General features: G+C 38.4%; 1 protein-coding gene across 1 annotated transcript in view; it reads right to left on the bottom strand.

Moving 5' to 3' along the window:
* Position 1: 1 nt before the first annotated feature.
* The window catches only part of pth1r (parathyroid hormone 1 receptor), a 57,315-nt gene continuing 37,789 nt past the window's right edge, over positions 2-19,527 (bottom strand). Inside the window, exons 5-13 of the mRNA XM_022208088.2 lie at positions 15,892-15,986; positions 13,913-14,099; positions 8,064-8,217; positions 6,545-6,605; positions 5,008-5,074; positions 4,768-4,862; positions 4,304-4,445; positions 3,901-3,942; positions 2-3,805 (exon numbers count right to left, since the gene is read on the bottom strand). Coding sequence (XP_022063780.1) covers positions 3,443-3,805; positions 3,901-3,942; positions 4,304-4,445; positions 4,768-4,862; positions 5,008-5,074; positions 6,545-6,605; positions 8,064-8,217; positions 13,913-14,099; positions 15,892-15,986 — 1,206 coding nt within the window. The 3' untranslated portion in view covers positions 2-3,442. The remainder of the gene's footprint in view (positions 3,806-3,900; positions 3,943-4,303; positions 4,446-4,767; positions 4,863-5,007; positions 5,075-6,544; positions 6,606-8,063; positions 8,218-13,912; positions 14,100-15,891; positions 15,987-19,527) is intronic.

Genomic DNA, 19,527 nt, shown 5'->3' with positions numbered 1-19,527 from the left:
GTACAGTAGAATTATAGATTTATTATCTTATTCACAATTCACTGCTGAACATTAGAGACCAGAACACATCTTCCTACTTTATCCAGAGTTTACACTGATGTCTACAACATGCCTACATCACAATGGAGTCATGAGAAGGTCAGATGTGTGTTAGGAAACACTGCCCACATACTGCATCTAAAGCATGAAGACTACCGACGGCTCCACTGAGTACATTTCAGCACGAGATAAATAAATGACAATGAAATACACTTTATACTTCCATGAGAGGTATTTTGAAACACTGAAATACAACATTAGCTCTATAATGATTGGCCTTATTGTACGCTGGGTTCCAAAACACAATCATTTTACATCATACAATCAGAACAAAATACTGTTTCATAGGGGTTTAAAGTGCTCAAATAGGATTTTCCAAGGGTTTCCAAGATTTTCATGCTCTAATGCTGCCCGATCTTTTACTTTACACAATGGTAGCATAACACACCCTGTGATTGGTTTACAAACTCTGTCAGATTCAACAGAACAGTGAGAAATGCAGCAAATACTGGCTGGAAGAATCCAGCTAAATGAAGTCTTTCATGGCAGTGAGACACTGTATTATCCAGTGACAAAGGTTTTGCTCAACCTCAGTCGCTTTTTCTTTCCCAGCCACCTCTAATTGCTGCTGTAGTCGAGCCACTCAACCTTCAACCGCAATCACAGCCAATCCCCATGAGAATGTTCGAGTCGACTGTCAGAAACAGTTGCAAGTTGTCTGGTATAGGTAATTATTGTGGATATTTCTGTGATTTTCTATTTATCATTCTTCAGAAAGAGCAAATAATGTGGTAGTCTGGCATCCTGATACTTTATGACATCACCCTCTTTATCTTTGTCTCTCAGCCAGAGCCCATGTGTTTCCACTTGAGATATGAATCGCTAAACCTCAGTTACAAGGATTTAATCTCATTATCTTTTGTCAGAACAAAAGGTTGCAAAATTTCAAACAAAAGCTGGGTGTTGCTTTTTTTTTTTTTTTTAGAAAAAAAGGCAAAACAGTATTGATCATTGAATGTGTTGGGGTCTCTTTTCATATATAGATTGCACATTTCTTGTGTTTGTGATTATTTGGTGTTTGCTCGACAGACAAATAATCTCCTAAAGAAAAAAAAATGTCACCCAGTGTATGTATGGCTCATCAGTATGTTTCTGACAACGGGGCTCCATTTCACATGGGAATAAGCTACATCAGACATTACTTATATGCCAAATCATTGTTGGTTTTGGTTTTTCCACTGGGATTACTGGTGATAAGAAAAATGTAGACTATTGCCTGACCATCCTTTAAGCACTTGCTGAACGGGAAAATGGAGAAGCAGGGTTGTCTGAAACAGAAGCATGATTTAGGTTTAATGCCATCTACCTGTTTAGATTCAGTATTAATTGCTGCCTAGACTTGTGTGGACAAACTGGAACATGTCAGGTTCTAAACATCAGTCAATGCACACGTCTTAAGGGATTTAGCAACAGGTGCTGTTAAACTGGGAAACAGGGGATTGGGAGCATTGCTCAGTAGGTGTGAAGGGACCAAAACAGCATGACAGAAGAAGGGATTACAGAGCTCGGCATTGAACGGTGGTTGCTCCTGATGTATAAAATTTTTTCCCAAATATGAGCTGAAATTTTAGCAAGTTAACCAACATCAATAACTAAATTTCAATCTTGAGACTGAGCTAATTCAAAAATCCAAATTGAGGATTTTAAAGCAACAAAACTGCCCTTAATATTAACGGTCTGAGCCCACTGTTGCGTAGCTGCTGAATGGTTTTCTCATTTTCCTCTCCGCTGTTCACACGTTCACTGAAACTTTAAGACGATTTGGTTTACTGTAAACAAGATGATGGATGAAAGAAAATCTTCAAAATAACTTTGTCTTTGGTATAATACATAATGCGACCTATCCTGCCAAATGTGCAGGTTAAGTGCAGTATATTACAAGTTACAGAGTCTAAAATATTTTGTGGAATGCTTCATTAAATGCTCGTATGAATGCCCTCCGTCACCTGGAAATATACTCAACAGTTCTGTTTGGGACTATGTACATAATCAAATATTTCCAACATTCCATAAACAAACACATTAAAAAAATACATTAAAACAGCTTCATAACATATCTATACACATGAACACTTTTAGCTCACAATTATAATGTATTTCTGACCTTTGTAAACATTGTGACTTGTATGTATATACATGAAAAAGCAGCACAACATTGGACCATGTGTTATTCGTTTCAATAGCCATTACAAATGTCACCTTTGAATTCTGAGTGAATGTAGGATTTTCTTGGATTCTTCACCATTTAATAGGAATTCCACTGGAATAAATGGCTGCTTCTGGCACCCGGTGGTTTTAAATGGGGTCTCATCTTTTGAGAACTTGTTAAGAATGTTAGACACTGATTTTTTTTTTTCCCCTTTTCTTTCCATCTCAGCTCACACTGAACCCACAGAGAAAGGCAGCCTTTAAAGAAATATTCTTACTTTGGCGTTCTTTGGTTGTGTGTGTGTGCGCTAAGATATGGTTTTGGAGGAAAAAAATGGAATATGATACATTCAGTTTTAACCATTTAAAATCTGTTGTCATTAGAGGGATGAATACTGGGTTGTTCTAACAGCAAAAACTGTACAACACTTTTGAAGAAAAAAAAATCAACACAGCCTTATATAACATACAAGCATCCTCTGGAGAGAGATGGCAACTATGCTAAAACACCACTTTAAAAGTATAAAAACAGGTGTGCAACAACAGAGGACTTCAATTACCTGAGTAACTTCCCTTTGAAACTGAAGTGGATTTAAGTCAATGCAGAACAAATGAGATACCATGCCAGAAACCTTGAACAGATGCCTCACAATAGTAGCTTTAATTTTTTTTGGGCCACGCCTGCACTTTATCCAAAACTTGCTGATGAAATTGTCCACATTTGTGCCATTAAGTGCATTCTAAACCCACCTGGCTTTACATAGGTGATTAAGGCTGTTTGTACTGGTAGCTTCTACTGCACCCACCAAACTGCAGGTAAATTTATGCACAAAACATGACCACAAGACTTATTCGCTGCAAACAGAAGGCGAGACGACAACACTTACGGCAGTGGAGAAGAAATGAGAAACGGCAGTCTATTTTCAGCCTTTTACACATTCCTTGTGGCAGGTGGTTGGTGGAATAGTTGAGAGTATTGCCACAAAAATGGGGAACATCATCCCTCAAATGAGCTCACAAAAGTGATACACCCTTTTTGCTTTGAGCCTCATCAGTCGGCAATGTTCTGGCTCAGTTCACAGGAGGAAAAAACTGGCAGTGTTGATGCATGCAGCCATTCCCCTTCAAACCATCCTGAGAGTGTTTCATGATTTGTTATTTCCACTTTACATCGCTATGCAGAGTGCCCTGGGTCTCACATGACCGTCTCCCTCTCCTCTTCAACCACAGGAGAGGGTTTCTGGTCCTCACAGGGCCGTGGGTGAGCAGAATGCTCCTCTTCGGGAATGTGAAGCTCCTGTCCTGATGAAGGTATAGAGTTCTCGGAGACGGAGCCGTTCTTAACGTACCCGGGGAGGTTCCTGTGTCCGTTCACAGGCACCGGTCCCAGCCTCGTGGTGAGGTGAAGGGTCAGCGGTCCTCTGGCAGTGACATTGGTAACACTGGTGTGCGATACCATAGGTCCATAGCTGTAAGTGTTACTGCCGCTTCGAGCTTTCCTTTTGAAATCAAGAGCCAGTGTTCTCCTGCTCCACGACTTTTTGATCTCAGCTTGCACCTTGGAAGAAAAGAGGTTGCTTAGATATATGGGAGCTTATAATATATGCAAGAATTAAAGGGTATAAATGACAAATTATTTTTCGCTCTTTTTACCTCTCCGTTGCAAAAGCAGTAGATAATTGCCACTAAGAATCCCTGTAATAGATCAAATAATTAATTTACTCACATTACTAATAAACCAGCCACTGTTAGCTTGCACTTAATGACATTTTAGCTGTATAATTTGCCATTACGTTGATATTTTCAGTCCTCAGCAACCCCGTTGTTCTCTTCATCTTAATTAGGGATCTAACCACAACTCTGAAACTAAGCAGCAAAACAACTATTGGACATTCGATAAGTGTCTTTTTTTTTGGTGATAACATTAACCCCGAGGACATTTTACATCCTGATCTGGTCAATCAGATTCAGTCAGCTTGGAAGGACACATTAATATTTATGTGACACTCTGAGAGCTAAATTTGCATTCTTAGATTTTCTACGACAGCAGCCTTACCTGGAAGGAGTTGAAAAGCATCTCATAGTGCATCTGGATCAACCAGGGAACTCCAGATACCTCTGTATATGGCATGGCATTGAATATGATGTAGTGGACACCAAACAGTGGCATCAGCACCAGCGTGGACTTCAACAGTTTTCTGTATCAGTGAGAAGAAAGTAACATGTCACGCTCTCATTTGCCAAATCTTCTTCATATTATACAACTAAAATTTATCTCTCTCTACAGGTGTCCATTCACACATTCTTCAATGTTGCTTCTTCTTCAAAGTAGTTTTTGGACTGATTAACCAAACAGACAAGCTGTGTTCTCCAGCTTCTTGAAAGGATTTGCCGATTTTGTCCATTTTAAATAATTATAACTGAGTCTGACACATACGCCATGTGATGAAGGAATCCAAAGTAGAAAGTGAACTAGTAAGACTTGAAATTAAAACTATCCATTTTGCACGATACTGGTACCTGTACTGTTGTCTTGTGTCACATCTTCCAGCATTTGTTTCTCGTAGTTTAGTTGCCAAGACTCTGATGATGTTCAGAAATAACAAAAAGTTAACCTGAAAAGAAAACAGAAACATGATGACATGTAATTGCAAACATAATAAGGTGTCTTATACTACAGCTGTAATGTCACAGGTGCAATGAAACACTGTCATTTCCAACACAGCAGGGGACAGGGGCAAGCAACAATTATGAACTCACCACTACGGCAGCCAGGATAGGCACTTGATATATCCATTTCAAATTGCCTGCACTTAAGTCCCAACACCTGCAATAAACACACAACCACAAAACACGGATCAGCAAGAGATAAGGGAGGATCAAGCTGGTAGAGGTGATGATCCAGAATCCTCATATTCCACTCTGGTGTCCTTAATGATCTCTGCCATCACTTCACAATATGACAGGGCTTAGAGAGAGATTTAGAAAGGGCATTGGCTACGTCTTCCGCTCTCTACCAGCTTTACCTGCCTCTTGTAGACACAGTGTTATATGAAACCGCTCAGAAACTGATTCAGGTCGTCAAACTACTTACATTATATTTCAATTGATTCATTACCCCTAGGTGACACATAAAACCCCTATGGCTTTTACAGGTCTGATTGTTTTAGTGCAGTGAAAAACATTCTGCTCTCTAGTTCTTATCAATAAATGGTTCAGTTTGCTTCAACCACCATATCTCAATTCATTTTTTACCAGAGCAGCTCATAGATTTGCGGAAAGATTCTGACCAGCATAGCATCAGCAAAGGACTGATGTGACTTTTAGCTAAGCTATCTTTACTCAATACTACCAATTACTGCTCAGGGCACTTTCTCAAGACATAGCTATTATCATGCTTGAGTTGTTCTTCTGCGCCACTAAGACCCAGAAGGAAGACAGAAAATGTTCTGCTGCTCTCCTGCTGACTGGGAAGCGAAATAGGTGTTAAGGTTCCACTCTACAGCTGCTGGATCCCAGCTTAGCTGTAAACCTCTCCACTCCAGAGTCTTCAGTGTTCAGCCGTGGTTCAGGACCAATATGGAGAGAGCAGATAGTGAGGAAGCTAGGCAGAGGGGGCAGAGGTGCTGCCAAGTTAGTCTGGGCCATTTTTCTCTCTACAAAGTTGCCCTTTCACAAAACGAAAGTGAATCTACTTTAAGTTCTTCCAGCTTTCAAACCTGTCCTCAAACATCGCTACACAAATTTATGACAGTTTAGTAGTAATTTATGAAATACTGACACAAACACTAACTTTTTTAGACTCGACATCTTCAGTGCACCAGAAGTTTTAAAATCTGGACCCAGCTGAACTGCTATACATGTGATTAATAATGATGCCTTGATGACTGAATTTGTTTATAATTAAATAAAAAAAACTTGTGTGTTTTTGCTTTCCAGCTGATGCTAAAATAAGTGGAGATTGCTAATTTGTCTATTACACATTGAAGAGATATATAATAATCATAATAACTATAAAAATAATAATAACACATATGTAATAATTAGGTCCCACTACGAAAAACTAGTGCTTGCAAAAGCTTCTGGCATTGGGGGGATGGATACGATATCTTGGCTGCACTCTGAATTAAAGTGGTGTGTTCCGAATTTGCGACAATAGGTGTCAAGGCATTAAATGAAAGGGCTGACATGGTGTTTTCATTATAAAGTATTTGCTTAAGACTGTGTGTAACTTTAGTATGTTTTGAATGAAAGTTGCGCAATAATAATGTGTATGCTTTCAGTGCAGATCACTTACTCTGTGTCTGCAAATGTGGCTCTCACAGTTGCCCAAATGGTCACAAACACTGCTGGTACTCCTGCAAAATAAAGCAAAATTAAGACTGTCATAATAAAGTAGTCACGCCAAAACAACTGAAGTCCACAATCTGCTAACAAGGGTAGAACCTGGGTAGCACAGCATCCACATTGTATGCGCTGTGCTTATGTAATTTATACGCACAGTGTGTACAATGCAGGGACCGTAAAGCCCATATCCATGCAGTGTTTTTACAAAAGCGTCATTTTCCATTTTCCTCACTTAGTTTATAATACAATATCTCGAAGGGATTTGGCAGGGCTTCCTACTGTTTTGTTGCATAATATTTAAGAAATTAAAATTTACATATGTTACATTTGCATGGTATTCAGTCTACTGATTATGTAAAGTGCCCATAAAAAGAATTCAACTCTTGGAAGCTTTCCCTTCTTATTGCTTTTCAACATTGAATCATGGTCAATGTAACTGGGCCTTTTTTGACAAGATATTACAGAAAGACAAAATTATTTAAAAATATTCAATGTAAAATAAGTGACTGCTTAAATATTCACCCCCTTTCAGGTCAATATTTAATAGATGCAACTTGGGCTGTAATTGCGCCATTGAAGCGTTGTAGATAGGCGTCCTTCAGTGTTGTACACCTGGACACTGCAGTTTTACTCCAGTCTTATAGCAAAACTATTTGCAAGAAAAAGCAGCAGTAATGGTAACAGTCTTTGGAAATCTCCTCTGAGCTCTTTCCGACGAGTTGCCAGGTTGCTTGGGGATCATGAATGAAAAGCCCTTTTCAAGTCCAGCCAAAAATTCTCAATAGGATTGAGGTCTGAGCTTTGACTCTGTGATTCCAGAACATTCACCTTGTTGTCTTTTTTTTGCGTAGATTTTGCTACATGCGTCAAAGTCATTGTCTTGCTGCAAAATAAATCTTTGAAGCCGCTCTCTTGCAGGCTGCATCAGGTTGGCCTCCAGGATTTCCATACATTTTGCTACAATCATTTTACCCTCTATCTTGACACGCCTCCATGGGCCTGCTGCCGAGAAGCAGCCCCACATTATGATGCTACCACCACCATGCTTCACGGTTAGGGTGTTGTGCAGTGTTTGGTGTCAGGCAAACACAACTTCTGCACTAAAAAGCTTAATTTTCTTCTCACAGACCAAAGACTCTTCTTCCACATACAGGTGTCTATACCAAACCTAGATAAGGCACATTCACTGCTCACAGATGATCTCCATTAGAGTAATTCTGTAACTTCTAGCATCAATTATCTGCACCTGTGTAGAATTAGGCAAGTCTTTTTAAAGGGGGTGAATATGTGTGCAATCATTTAAGATTTTATATTCTTGAAAAACCAACATGATTTTGCAAAAATTAGTTTTCACTTTTTTTTACTAACTTAAAATAATACTTTCTTCCAATGGGAGTGAATACTTTTTACAGGTATTGTATGCTGTATTCATGTGTATGCAAGTACAATGTTAATGAAGCAGAACTCACCCCATCCAATCAGAGTAAATCCCCATAGATACTTTCTGTCTGAGAAGAAGGTCATAAAGATGAGACTGTGGAGGTAGAGGCCCTCCACAAGAATCCAGTAGTAATTGGTTGCCAGGAAGTACATGAACAAGGTCACGACCACCTTGCAGCTAATCTGTACACATAGAGCAGACAAGCACGGCATATTAAATCGATCAACAGACAGAATCGCATCGGCATAAAGTCACACTTTTCAAACACACGTTATGTTTTTGTCAACTTTATCTCGCATTTCTGCTCTCATAACTCAAACACAGATCTACAGCCACAGGTGGTATTGTGGTGCAATGAAGGATTGTTTTGAAAAGCTTCCACGTTTCACTTTTGTCATGATGCTGATTGATTCTGATGGAGTGCAGCTGTTGAGTTTGTAGCTGAATGAAGCCAAGCAAAACTCAAAGAGATGAATACAAAACACATCCTTCAAAACACTACACTGCATTCATGCGCCATCAAACAGCTGCATATGAACTAAAGGGTCTGGAAGTGGAGTCCAGTAATCTCCATTATTTGGCTGAATACATATTTCTTGATATAACACAAAATACAATTTGGTCCATTGCACCAGACAGCTGCAGCTGATTCTGAATGATGCTGCCACAGGCCTCACAAAGACCAGGAATGTGGACCACTCCAGCTTTCTCAGGATTGCGCTGGTTTCCTGTGGTGTAAAATGTACTGAATGGGTTGCCTGCTGCTACATTATGAACGATTCACACCTCTCAGGTTGGCTGGGGCAGGTTTTCTTATTGTCCTCCGGGGTTAAAACTAAGCATGGAGAGGAAACATTCTGATTTTATGCTGTATGTAACTGAAATAGACTCACAGAAAGTCTGAGAAACCTGAAGAATACTGCAGTCCTGTTCCACTTCTCAGTTCCTTCCGTCCCAGCTCAGTTTGCTACAGACTTTGACTAAATTAAATTTGAAACCATTCATATTGTATATTCACTACACTGTAACTGCATTATAATGTTTCCTTTCTTGTTTATCCGTTTTAATATATTTAGTTTGTTAGATTTATCCCTTATTTTTGACTCTTCTTAGATCTGTTTCATGTGTCCTGCCTTCATATCTTTTTAATTTTTTACCTGTACAAAGCAAATTAAAAACATATTGACTATGCTTTTCAGAGGGTAGAACAAACACCCCAAAATACATTTTGTCATTTGACAGCTTTTAAAAATCATTTTTATATGTAGAGCATACAGAAAAATCTTTTATTTCTCCCCGTAGAATGATATGTTTGATTCTTATATTGTCTTATCTTGCACACGGTGTGCTGTAATCCAGATTAGTCACCACAGTGATCACTAATCACAGTCAAGGGCTTGTGATTACTGCAATGTGGTAGTGGGGATATATAGATAAGGCATCTCCCAGGTTTTTTTCTTGCAGATTTTTCATCTGAAGTGGCTTGCCTCTGGTTTGACTAAAGACTTTTAGAGTGAGTCATGCCTTCCTTTCTCCAGCTGGGGTCACAGCAGCAATTTAATAACAGTGTTTTCCAGGCGAGAGTATGTTTGCGGGATCTTCAGGCAAGCAACATGTATATTTATAGCAGCAGTTTTAACACAGTTAAACTATACGAGATTACTTTATCGGTCATAACTTTCCCTGGTTGCTGATACAGTAACTAAACATATTATGAATGTAGGGTCATTTGCTGTGAAATGCTGTTTAATTTCTACTTTTCAATGTTCTGGTTTAGGAATGTCAGAAAAGCTCAGCGGTCTCAGGTTTATCTATTTTGGCAGAGCTGTCGTCAATAAAACTCTCCAAAAGTAAAACGCTGCTCTGAACTAAACCTGCTACATCATTATGCTTCTGTGACAATAATCCAGACAGACACACTTGTGTATCACTTTGTCTGGGTTTAGGCACCGTAACAGTGTACTATTATTACATATCTTGGGTCACTAACTGTACCGTACACAGTTGTTTTAAATAAAAGCAATACTTAATGTCATTTCTGATAGTTTGACGCCAGAACAATTTAAATAGTGAGAGAAATACAAGGGAGAGCAGGCGTGCTTACCTAAATAAATGAAGGAATTACACAGGGTGTTAAAAGGTTCTGGGTCACTAACAGCCCCAAGTATGCATCTGAAAGTTAATGGATTGCCATTAAATTTTATGGTCCCCAGAGGAGTTTGAGGATCATTGGACTTTTCCTCCACGTCACCAGCAGGCACAAGGTTTCACTTATTAAGAAAGCAGTCGTGGGGCTGTGATCCCCTGACTTCTCTATCAAATGATACTTTAGGTTTTGTGAGAATTATTTTGAAAAACTAAAAGACTACTGAATGAACTGTCATTGTTTTTGCAACAGACAGGAGGAGGATTGATTTTAATTTGACTGACTTTGTTGATCTCCGAGCCGTTCATCTAACTCCTTCAGAGACCAAAAAAAAATTTCCACTTTGCTACGTTCTTGGTTTATACTTGCTGTATCCATAGATCTAATTCTTAGGGCATTAGATCACCATTATTAGCACAACGATTTATTTACCATTCAACAGCACCACTGTGTCTCCTAAAAGCCTTACAGTGGTTGACCAATTGATTATTGATTACTGACTGTAGTTCTTAGGGACCCTGGGCCTCTTTTCAAACCTTTTACGTTTGAACAAAAATAAAGGCTATACAATTTCTGAGAAGAATAGCACACAATATTGTGCTTGTGTTATTTGTTTTACATTTATGTCAAGTCACTGGTATTTCTACTGCACATATAAAGCAATAGCTGCTCCAATAATTTAATTATGAAAGATTAAAACCTGACATAAAATACAACCTTACCTGACTATTAAGGCTGATAGTCCACAGTAATAACAATTTTAGAGATCAACCTGACTAATAAAATGTAAAGTAAAAACCTATCAAGTCCAAAGAGCCCTTGGATTCCACATGAGCAAGCTCTGTTTTTATTTTTATGTGCATTATTAAATCCATAGATAGATGGATAAAATGCATTGGATTTAATAATAGGAAACATGTTTCTTTACTCCTCCATCTCTGATCTTGAAACGTGTGTGATAACAAGCTGACAGCAGAATAAAGTTCACACATTTAAAATGTCAGTGATGTCTGTGCCTGCTATTTGCCTCCGCTCCGGTCTCTTAATTCATTATCTACACTTGGGGAAGACAAAGCTTTAGTCTGAGCTTGTTGTTTAAAAGCGCTGTTGCTTTCATTTCTACACGAAGGGAAGTGAAAATAGCAGAACTTTTATCCATAACATTCGGACTGGGAAGATAAGGCAAGATATGGTTAACGTTTTCAAAAGAGCTTCTGGCTGCCAGTCATTGTGTTTGACAATTAAAAAGACAAAGAAGAATATCAGTGACTGGCATGACTGTACTTATCATATCAGCTATGTTTAATTTTAGAAGTGATGTGCTGTGAATGTATCATTAAACTACAAAAAACACCACTAAAGACACACTTGACTGAAGCAAGTATAACTGCCACAAGTTAAACAATAAAACTCAAGATTCAAGGCAGAGATTATAGGAAAAGTGGAGGTGTTTCAGCAGTGAGGTGCTTTAATTGCTTTGTAGACCAGGAAAATTTCCCTTGGGCTCGTCTGGCTTGTATCGGAGAGCAGTGAAAACAAGGAGACAACTCACACGAGGTACTGATTACAGTAAATTTACCAACATATATATATATATATATATATATATATATATATATATATATATATATATAAACAAATGAATAAATAAATGCCCTGGTTTCAAATGAGCAGATGCCCAGTACTTTTCACACTCAGGTGGTGACATTTTGTTGAATTCATCATGGCTGTTTGATCAGGTTAAAATGAATCCTGCTGGAATTACATGCTGCTGTATTGTAGAATTCCCAGGAGCCAAAAAGGATTTAGTTAGCTATTGATTTGGATCCAGTTAAGTCAGCCTCCACACTGTTGCTGCTGTATTGTCATGCCGTGATTATTAGAAGCCAATTCAGTGCTCTTCTCTCCCTGCACTGATTAGTCCTATTGTCAGTTTGTGTTTTAACAAGCATCACTGGACAACAGCAAAGGTTTTGCCATGGAGCAGCTTTTTAATTGGACCTTTTGTGGAGACACGGCTCTGCGATTTGAATATTTGTGTTGCTAAACTTGATCTTTTTTTTGGTTTTCATTCTGGATTTAAGTGGATTTCTAAAGCTGCGGATTACTTCTTTCAAACCCTTTTCTGTTATTAAATAGAACAGACCAGCGTCATTATTCAAAGAAATAAAAGGCACATATGTAATAATCAGATAGATTGATGAAATTAGTCAGTAAAAGAAATAAAATATCCAAAGGAAAGGTGAATCATGAGAATCTTGATTTAGCATTACATACACTATTGTTCAAAAGTTTGGGGTCATTTAGAAACATCCTTATTATTTAAAGAAAATCTTTTTCTTTCAAAGAAGAAAACATGAAATGAATCCAAAACACAGTCTTGACATTGTTAATGTGGTAAATGACTATTCAAGCTGGAAATGACTGATTTTTAATGGAATATCTCCACAGGGGTACAGAGGAACATTTCCAGCAACCATCACTCCTGTATTCTAATGCTACATTGTGTTAACTAACGGTGTTGAAAGGCTCATTGATGATTAGAAAACCCTTGTGCAATGATGTTAGCACATGAATAAAAATGTGAGTTTTTACAGAAAACATGAAATAGCCTGGGTGACCCCAAACCTTTGAATGGTAGTGTACATCCACACTATGATGTATGTGCCTGGCTATGTTATGTAATTTTATTCAAAATTTAATATCGGTAGTAGTCAATGATAAAGGACAAAGGTGGTAAAAAAGCCTAATTTCCATTTTAATCAAGGTATCTTATTTTCTCCAGACATTAGAATTTATTATTCCAATGCACAAACATGTACGTTCTTTCTTCTTGTCATCTACTTCAACAAAACACTTTGAATGCACTAGGCAAAAATGCAAAAATAATTTGTCCAAATTGTTTGTGTATTAAACCATCCATGAAAAGTACACAGTCTTCCCCATTTTTTTTTCTTAAAGACTTGACTCTGAAAGGAAAAGCCAAGTACTGGCCTAGTAAAACCTTGGCATGGTGACAAACAGTACAGTTTATTTGCTCCAGCAGTGGAAAAGCAGGTGAGACTTTGCAAAATTCATGTACCACTTCCTCTTGGGAAGCAAAGCGCTTAACACCACACGACATTACAAATCAAATTATCTGTGCGCATAAAGCTACCAAACACTGGTGACTTCTGTTCCGATTATGATTAGAGAAGATCTGACAAATCTTTACTGGCTATATTAGATGTTATTTGGAATACCATAAGCACAGCAACATGAAAATAATTTCTAGATGTGCTTGGTTCCTTATGACAACACATAACTGATAGTTTTCCTTTTCTTTCCTTCTATACTACCGTTCAAAAATCTGGGGTCACTTAGAAATGCATTAGAAAACATGAAATGAATCCAAAACACATTCTAGACCTTGTTAAAGTGATAAATGACTGTTCTAGCTGGAAATGGCTGATTTTTAATGGAATATCTCCATAGGGAGACAGAGGAACATTTCCAGCAACCATCACTCCTGTGTTCTGATGCTACATTGTGTTAGCTAATGGTGTTGAAAGGCTAATTGATGATTAGAAAACCCTCATGCAGTTATGTTAGCACATGAATAAAAGTGTGAGTTTTCCTGGAAAGCATGAAATTGTCTGAGTGACCCCAAACTTTTGAACAGTAGTGTAATTACTGCACTTTATGTCCCTTCCATCTTTAGGGTGTGTTTATTTTGCATTGGTTTTACTTACAAACTGTGTTTTGTTGGCTGGTGGAGCTTCAGTAATGGACTTGAGGTCTTCCACTGTGACTCTTTCCATGTTCTCCAACGCCGATCCAGAGTAGAGAACGACATCTTTCACAAAAATACTAATAGCTCTGAGCATGTAGGACACAAAGAGATGCATGTGGATGTAGTTCCTGGTGCAGTGTAATCGTCTGGGAGGGAGAAACAAACAAGAGCAGCAAGGTCAAGAGATAGAAAATTGCGCCTGTGTGTTTTATGTGGGTTGGCACACCTTCGAGTGAGCGTGTATTCACACACATGAACAATACTCATCCTAATTAGAGCCAGCTGAATTCCACGCTGACTATAACACATTCTTGAGATTTAGGGGGCTTGAAACACACAAATATTGAATTGCTACGCTCAAAGTGAGCAGTAAAACCGAAATTGCAAGCATGTGTTGGACATTACAAAAGTATGCAAATGAACTTCCAGACAAGCGCACGTTTATCTGTCAATTTTTTTTCCCCCCCAGAACATCCTAAACATTTACTTTGGAGTGAGCTTTCAGCGTCATCCTCCAGTGGAATCAATTTGCTGGATCAATAGCCACAAAAGTTACGTTATTACAGTCAAGAAAAAAGAAGTCAGCGATAATATTTACTGAATATTCATTTGTGCCAAAAATTCCGAGAGTCAACTAAAACAGTCTAAAGCCTAAAATCCTCAACATTTAGTGGATAGTGCATGACTAGTGTATCCATAATTTTCTCTATCTACATTTCTTCCTCTAAAGCTTCATTAATGAGGAGATTTTTTGACAAGCTACCGTCAGAGACCAATTGATTTAGAGAAACTAATCTAGCGTACATTTCCCTGGTGAAAAATTCGGAACACAACTGCTAATGTAAAATATCCCCTTTCTCTCCCTGGAACACATTTACGAGCTCTCCCGACTAAAAGCTGATGTGTTGAAGGGGAGACATGGCTCGAGCACTCCGGAGGACATGAGCCAGAACGTCAGATGGGCCCCTGGGATAACTTATTAAACTCATTTGGCCCGTAGATTTCCTGGTGCCAGTTGGGAGCATTCCTAAACCCTTCTGACTGGCTGCCTGTACAGCAAGTCATGCTGGTGGGAGCATTGGTAAACAGTGCCTTCACATCGATTCCTGATACGCTTGTGCTCGGCAAAATAAGCAAATAACGGCAAAATCTGCCCTGCATTAATCCCAATGACGACAAATGCCTCATGTAAAAACTGAATTTAACCTTGTTTTTTTGTGTTTTTTCTTCTTTTAAGAGAGGCAAGATAAATCTGACAAAAGCAGCATCTGTAGCAAATCCTGTTATCTCCTTTACTCCTACGGTAGAAATGTTATTAAATACACCATTTCAGATTCTTCACATTTGCAGAAGGCCTTACTCGCGAAAGTCTCACTCATTGTGGCTTAGGAACCGAAATCTTTGTAAGCTTGGTGGAATTACAAAATCCATACACAAGCTATAGTTGTTTGTCATCAAACCTGAAATCAGCAGGAAAATAAACAGGAAGCTAAATGTCAAACAATGAGGCATGCATTACTGCAAGCCTGGAGGCAGACTCGCCCTCAAACGTAGACATATCGCAGTTGGTTAAAAGTCAGAGGTAGTGTTTGATACAGTTTGCGTGCTCCATGTCGTTGCCATGACACAATCTTTTTCGCATCGCGTGATCATCCAGTGGGAGAAAATGGCATGATTTCATGGGGAAAAAAAGCCTCTTATCCATTAGGTCATCATGAAATGAATATGCTCCCTGCTCCATATTGTGTCTTATGAAAAAGCATTATAAAACGACTGGCTTTCATCATGCCATCACACCATTAAACATTTAGACTCCCCATTTTGATCCCATCAGCAGTTGCTCTAACCTTAAAGTCTGACCCTGTATCAAAACCTCTCTCGGGAGCGTTTGTGGTAGAAAGGATTAACTGAAAAATTCCAGTGGCAGCATCGACTCACCGAAAATATCCCAAGATGACGACAGCCACCATGAGTGATCCCAAAGAGATGGAGTAGCCCACGGTGTAGATGAGATATAAACGGTGAAAGACGTCCTGTTGGAAAAGGATAGCATGCTACTTTGTCAACAAGACACGAAGACGGATAAAAACAAGACAACAGAATATATTCACAGTAGTGTTTGACGTACTGTGGGTCTTAGTATAAATTTATCTTGAAAGAAAAACTCACTTTGTATTTTATTTTCACAAACGATAATGAAAATGTGTAACTATAAATAACATAAGAAAAGTATGAAAATATATAAAGGTGCAAATGTGTATATGAATAAAGTAGGTACAATTCAATTCAATTTTATTTATATAGCTCCAACTACAGGTCAAACTGTTTCAAGACACTTTACAGAACCCATATGCCTGTATGTGCATCACATGGAAAAAATAAAAGTATACTTCTGTGTATTGTAAGTAACTGCAAATAAAAATACTACCTGAGCCTCTTGGTCATATATTTGAGGTAAGAATTTATTAAAATTTTTAAAATTTTGTTTTTTTCACATTTTTTTTTAAACCTTAGCCCTAAAAACTAAATCTTATTTAGAATTGCCTAAACTTGTATCTTCTACTTCCGTGGATACGGTTTAGGGAGCTTCGGCTATAAAACGGCAACATTCAGTTAGCACACCATCTTTTTAATGTCATTTTACATATAGAGCTAAACCCTCGGAACCCCAAAGGCATGTTATCTTTGAAAAAATGCCAAATTTATACCACAAATTAAACAGAAACTAGAAAAAATAACAAAACCAGATTTTCACCTCTCTGAAAGTGTTTACATGATGTGCCATTCAGTTGGGAAATTCAATGCAATCTAAGCTAAAAGCATCATATGTCACCAAAATCCCTTTTTTCTACATGATTCATTTACAAATAATTAATTATTCGTGTCAACCAGATTCTGTTATAAACGACAAGGCCATGATTGACTCAGCTGCGGCTACGAATCATACGACAGAAATTTTTGTGACTTTTCAACTGAACTGCAGTTATTTGTAAGCGTCTTTCTTGACACACAAGGACACTTTACAAGAAAACATACAACAGAACAGATAAAACTACATACAAGAAAGAAGCAATTAAAGCGATTAAATAGTCTTGAACAGGTGAGCTTTGAGTCTGGATCTGAAGCGGGGCGAGGTTGTGGATGGCTTTGATTGAATACAGGGTGATTTTGAATTCAGTTCTGGATTTGACAGGGAGCCAATGAAGCTGCTGTAGGATGGGGGTGATGTGATGAAATGGGCTTTTTGGAGATAATGCGAGTGGCTGAGTTCTGGACCAGTTGAAGCTTATGGAGGGATTTGTGAGGGAGACCAAAGAGGAGAGAGTTAGATTAGTTGATGCAAGAAGTGACAAGCTGTGGACAAGGATAGAGGTAGTATGGGGGGGTGAGGGAAGGGTGGAGATGATTGATGTTTCGGAGGTGGAAATATGCAGACCGAGTGATATGATTTATATGGGATTGGAAGAAAAGTGAGGAATCAAGGATGACACCCAGACTCTTAATCTGATGGGAGGGAGAGTCTGAGGAGCTGTCAATAGAGGGAAGAACTGTCCATTTTGGATCGTGTTGACTTTGTGCCAGTGAGGAGAATCTCTGTTTTGTCACAGTTTAGTTGCAGGAGGTTTGAGGTGATTGTATTTCATTGTTACAGCACACAATGTCCCAAAACTGCTTGGGGTTCAGAGGGTTGAAGAAAAAAACAAAAAAGGCTAGGCAGCCTCAGCTAAACAAATAATAGCAAAATTTATTTAGTATACATCATCCTTTGGTATATAAGGATATATATATATTTAACATTGCATATTATTTGTAGAATTTAACGTCAGTAACTTTAAAGTGCAACAAAAAAAATTGTGTGACACTCAAATGTATATCTATCTCTCTTTACTAATCTTGAGTGTATTTAACACATCCATTTATTACTCTGCCAAGAAATGTGGTGGAGTTATGTGATGATTGCCGTTGGTGTGTCTGTCAATCTGTCTGTGAGCAACAAAAATGGACTAATGGATTTGGATGAAATTTTCAGGGAAGGTCAGAAATGACACAAGGACAAAGTGAATAGATTTTGGCAGTGATTTGGCTCAGTCTGGATCCACAGATTTGTGTGAAGACTTCTGTATCATTGTGAGATAGCGTCATGGTGTCACTGTAACTATGACAACAAGTGAACACTACGTCAGCTGCCTACTGACGATCACATGACTGTGATCCTACTACAAATCCACTGCTGTGGACTTTCCGGGACTTATCTGTCAGAAATAATACAAGGAATGTTTGATTAAACTGTGGGGATGTTTCCGAGCCCTATTAATTCCCGCTGCCCGGTACATATTTAGGTCACGTGATTTGGTATCCGTACATAACGTACACATGCATAACACAAGCTTGTGCTCAGCACAAGGTCATTTTGTTTGTGGGTACATCTATATTAAATGGCCACATTCTATGGTGCCGTGAATTCTGTCACAATTTTTTTCAAGATTTCAGTCGTTGGAAATGACAACTGAGCAGCTTTGGCGGAGTACTGCGCTCTGAGTGCTTTTCTTGTCGTTATAAGATTTTATTTTAAACAACTTCATCAGAAATCTCTTTGTGCTTTAAATTTTACTGATCAGACAAATTGAAGCAAATAATTTTGCTGTGGTTTTATCAAAACAAATATGTAGTTAAACGCAAAAGAAAAATTCTCAAACATTCAGTCTGTGTTGGAACTTATACCCAAAAACCTGACTTCAGCTTGCATTAACTTCAAAGTATTTGAAAACACATTGCCATCTGGTGACAGAGCTGTCTAAAGTACTCAGACATTATTGATGGCAACAGCATTTAACATTTAACATGGGTGACGGAGCTGAGAAAGGCTGGGCGGGGTGGTCTGATGTTCCAACAGCAGACTGGCAGAGAACACTGTTAGAGGAGCCACTAGCCAAACCCTGTGTGCGTCAGCGTGCTAAAGGGGCCAGGAGCCCCTTGTGATGTAACCAGATACTGAACTGCTGTTATCATTTAGCATCATGAGCTTATGCCAGAATCCGTATGTCTAAGTTGTGGTGCTGGTCTGCGGTATGGCTGTTTTGCTGTGTGTGCTTTAATTTGTGCATATGTATTTGTCATTAACTACTGCAGCTGCTTCCTTCAGGAGAACATGAACATTTAAAGACACAACGTCCGCAGCTGTATCATATCGTTTCACTGCAAAAAAAACGGATGAGGATCAAACTCTGACAACTTTCACAGACATCTCACAAATTTCTTTGCAGTGTTTTTTTTTTTTTTTTGCTCATTAATATTTCAAACATATTGTTGCAACCTGTCTTACAAGTACTTTTCACTGCCAGTGCTGACATCTAACCGTTCACACAATGACAGGAAAAGAAACGCAACAAGACAAACTACAATCAGGGTCATATTTATACCACCTTTCCAGGCACATGGGGCTGCAGTGTTTGGTTTTCAGAATATTGTAAACAAGCACCTGAGTGAAAAGGTGCTTTCATAGCTGCATTTAATACGAGGTTTAACCCTCTCATGTTAAGTTTAGCTTTAATAAAACACACTTCTTTTCATTAT

Source organism: Acanthochromis polyacanthus, chromosome 9, assembly GCF_021347895.1.
Source record: "Acanthochromis polyacanthus isolate Apoly-LR-REF ecotype Palm Island chromosome 9, KAUST_Apoly_ChrSc, whole genome shotgun sequence".
In the NCBI taxonomy this organism is placed as follows: Eukaryota; Metazoa; Chordata; class Actinopteri; family Pomacentridae; genus Acanthochromis; species Acanthochromis polyacanthus.
The sequence above is the reverse complement of the archived record's forward strand: the minus strand, read 5'-3'. Positions and strand labels throughout refer to the sequence as shown.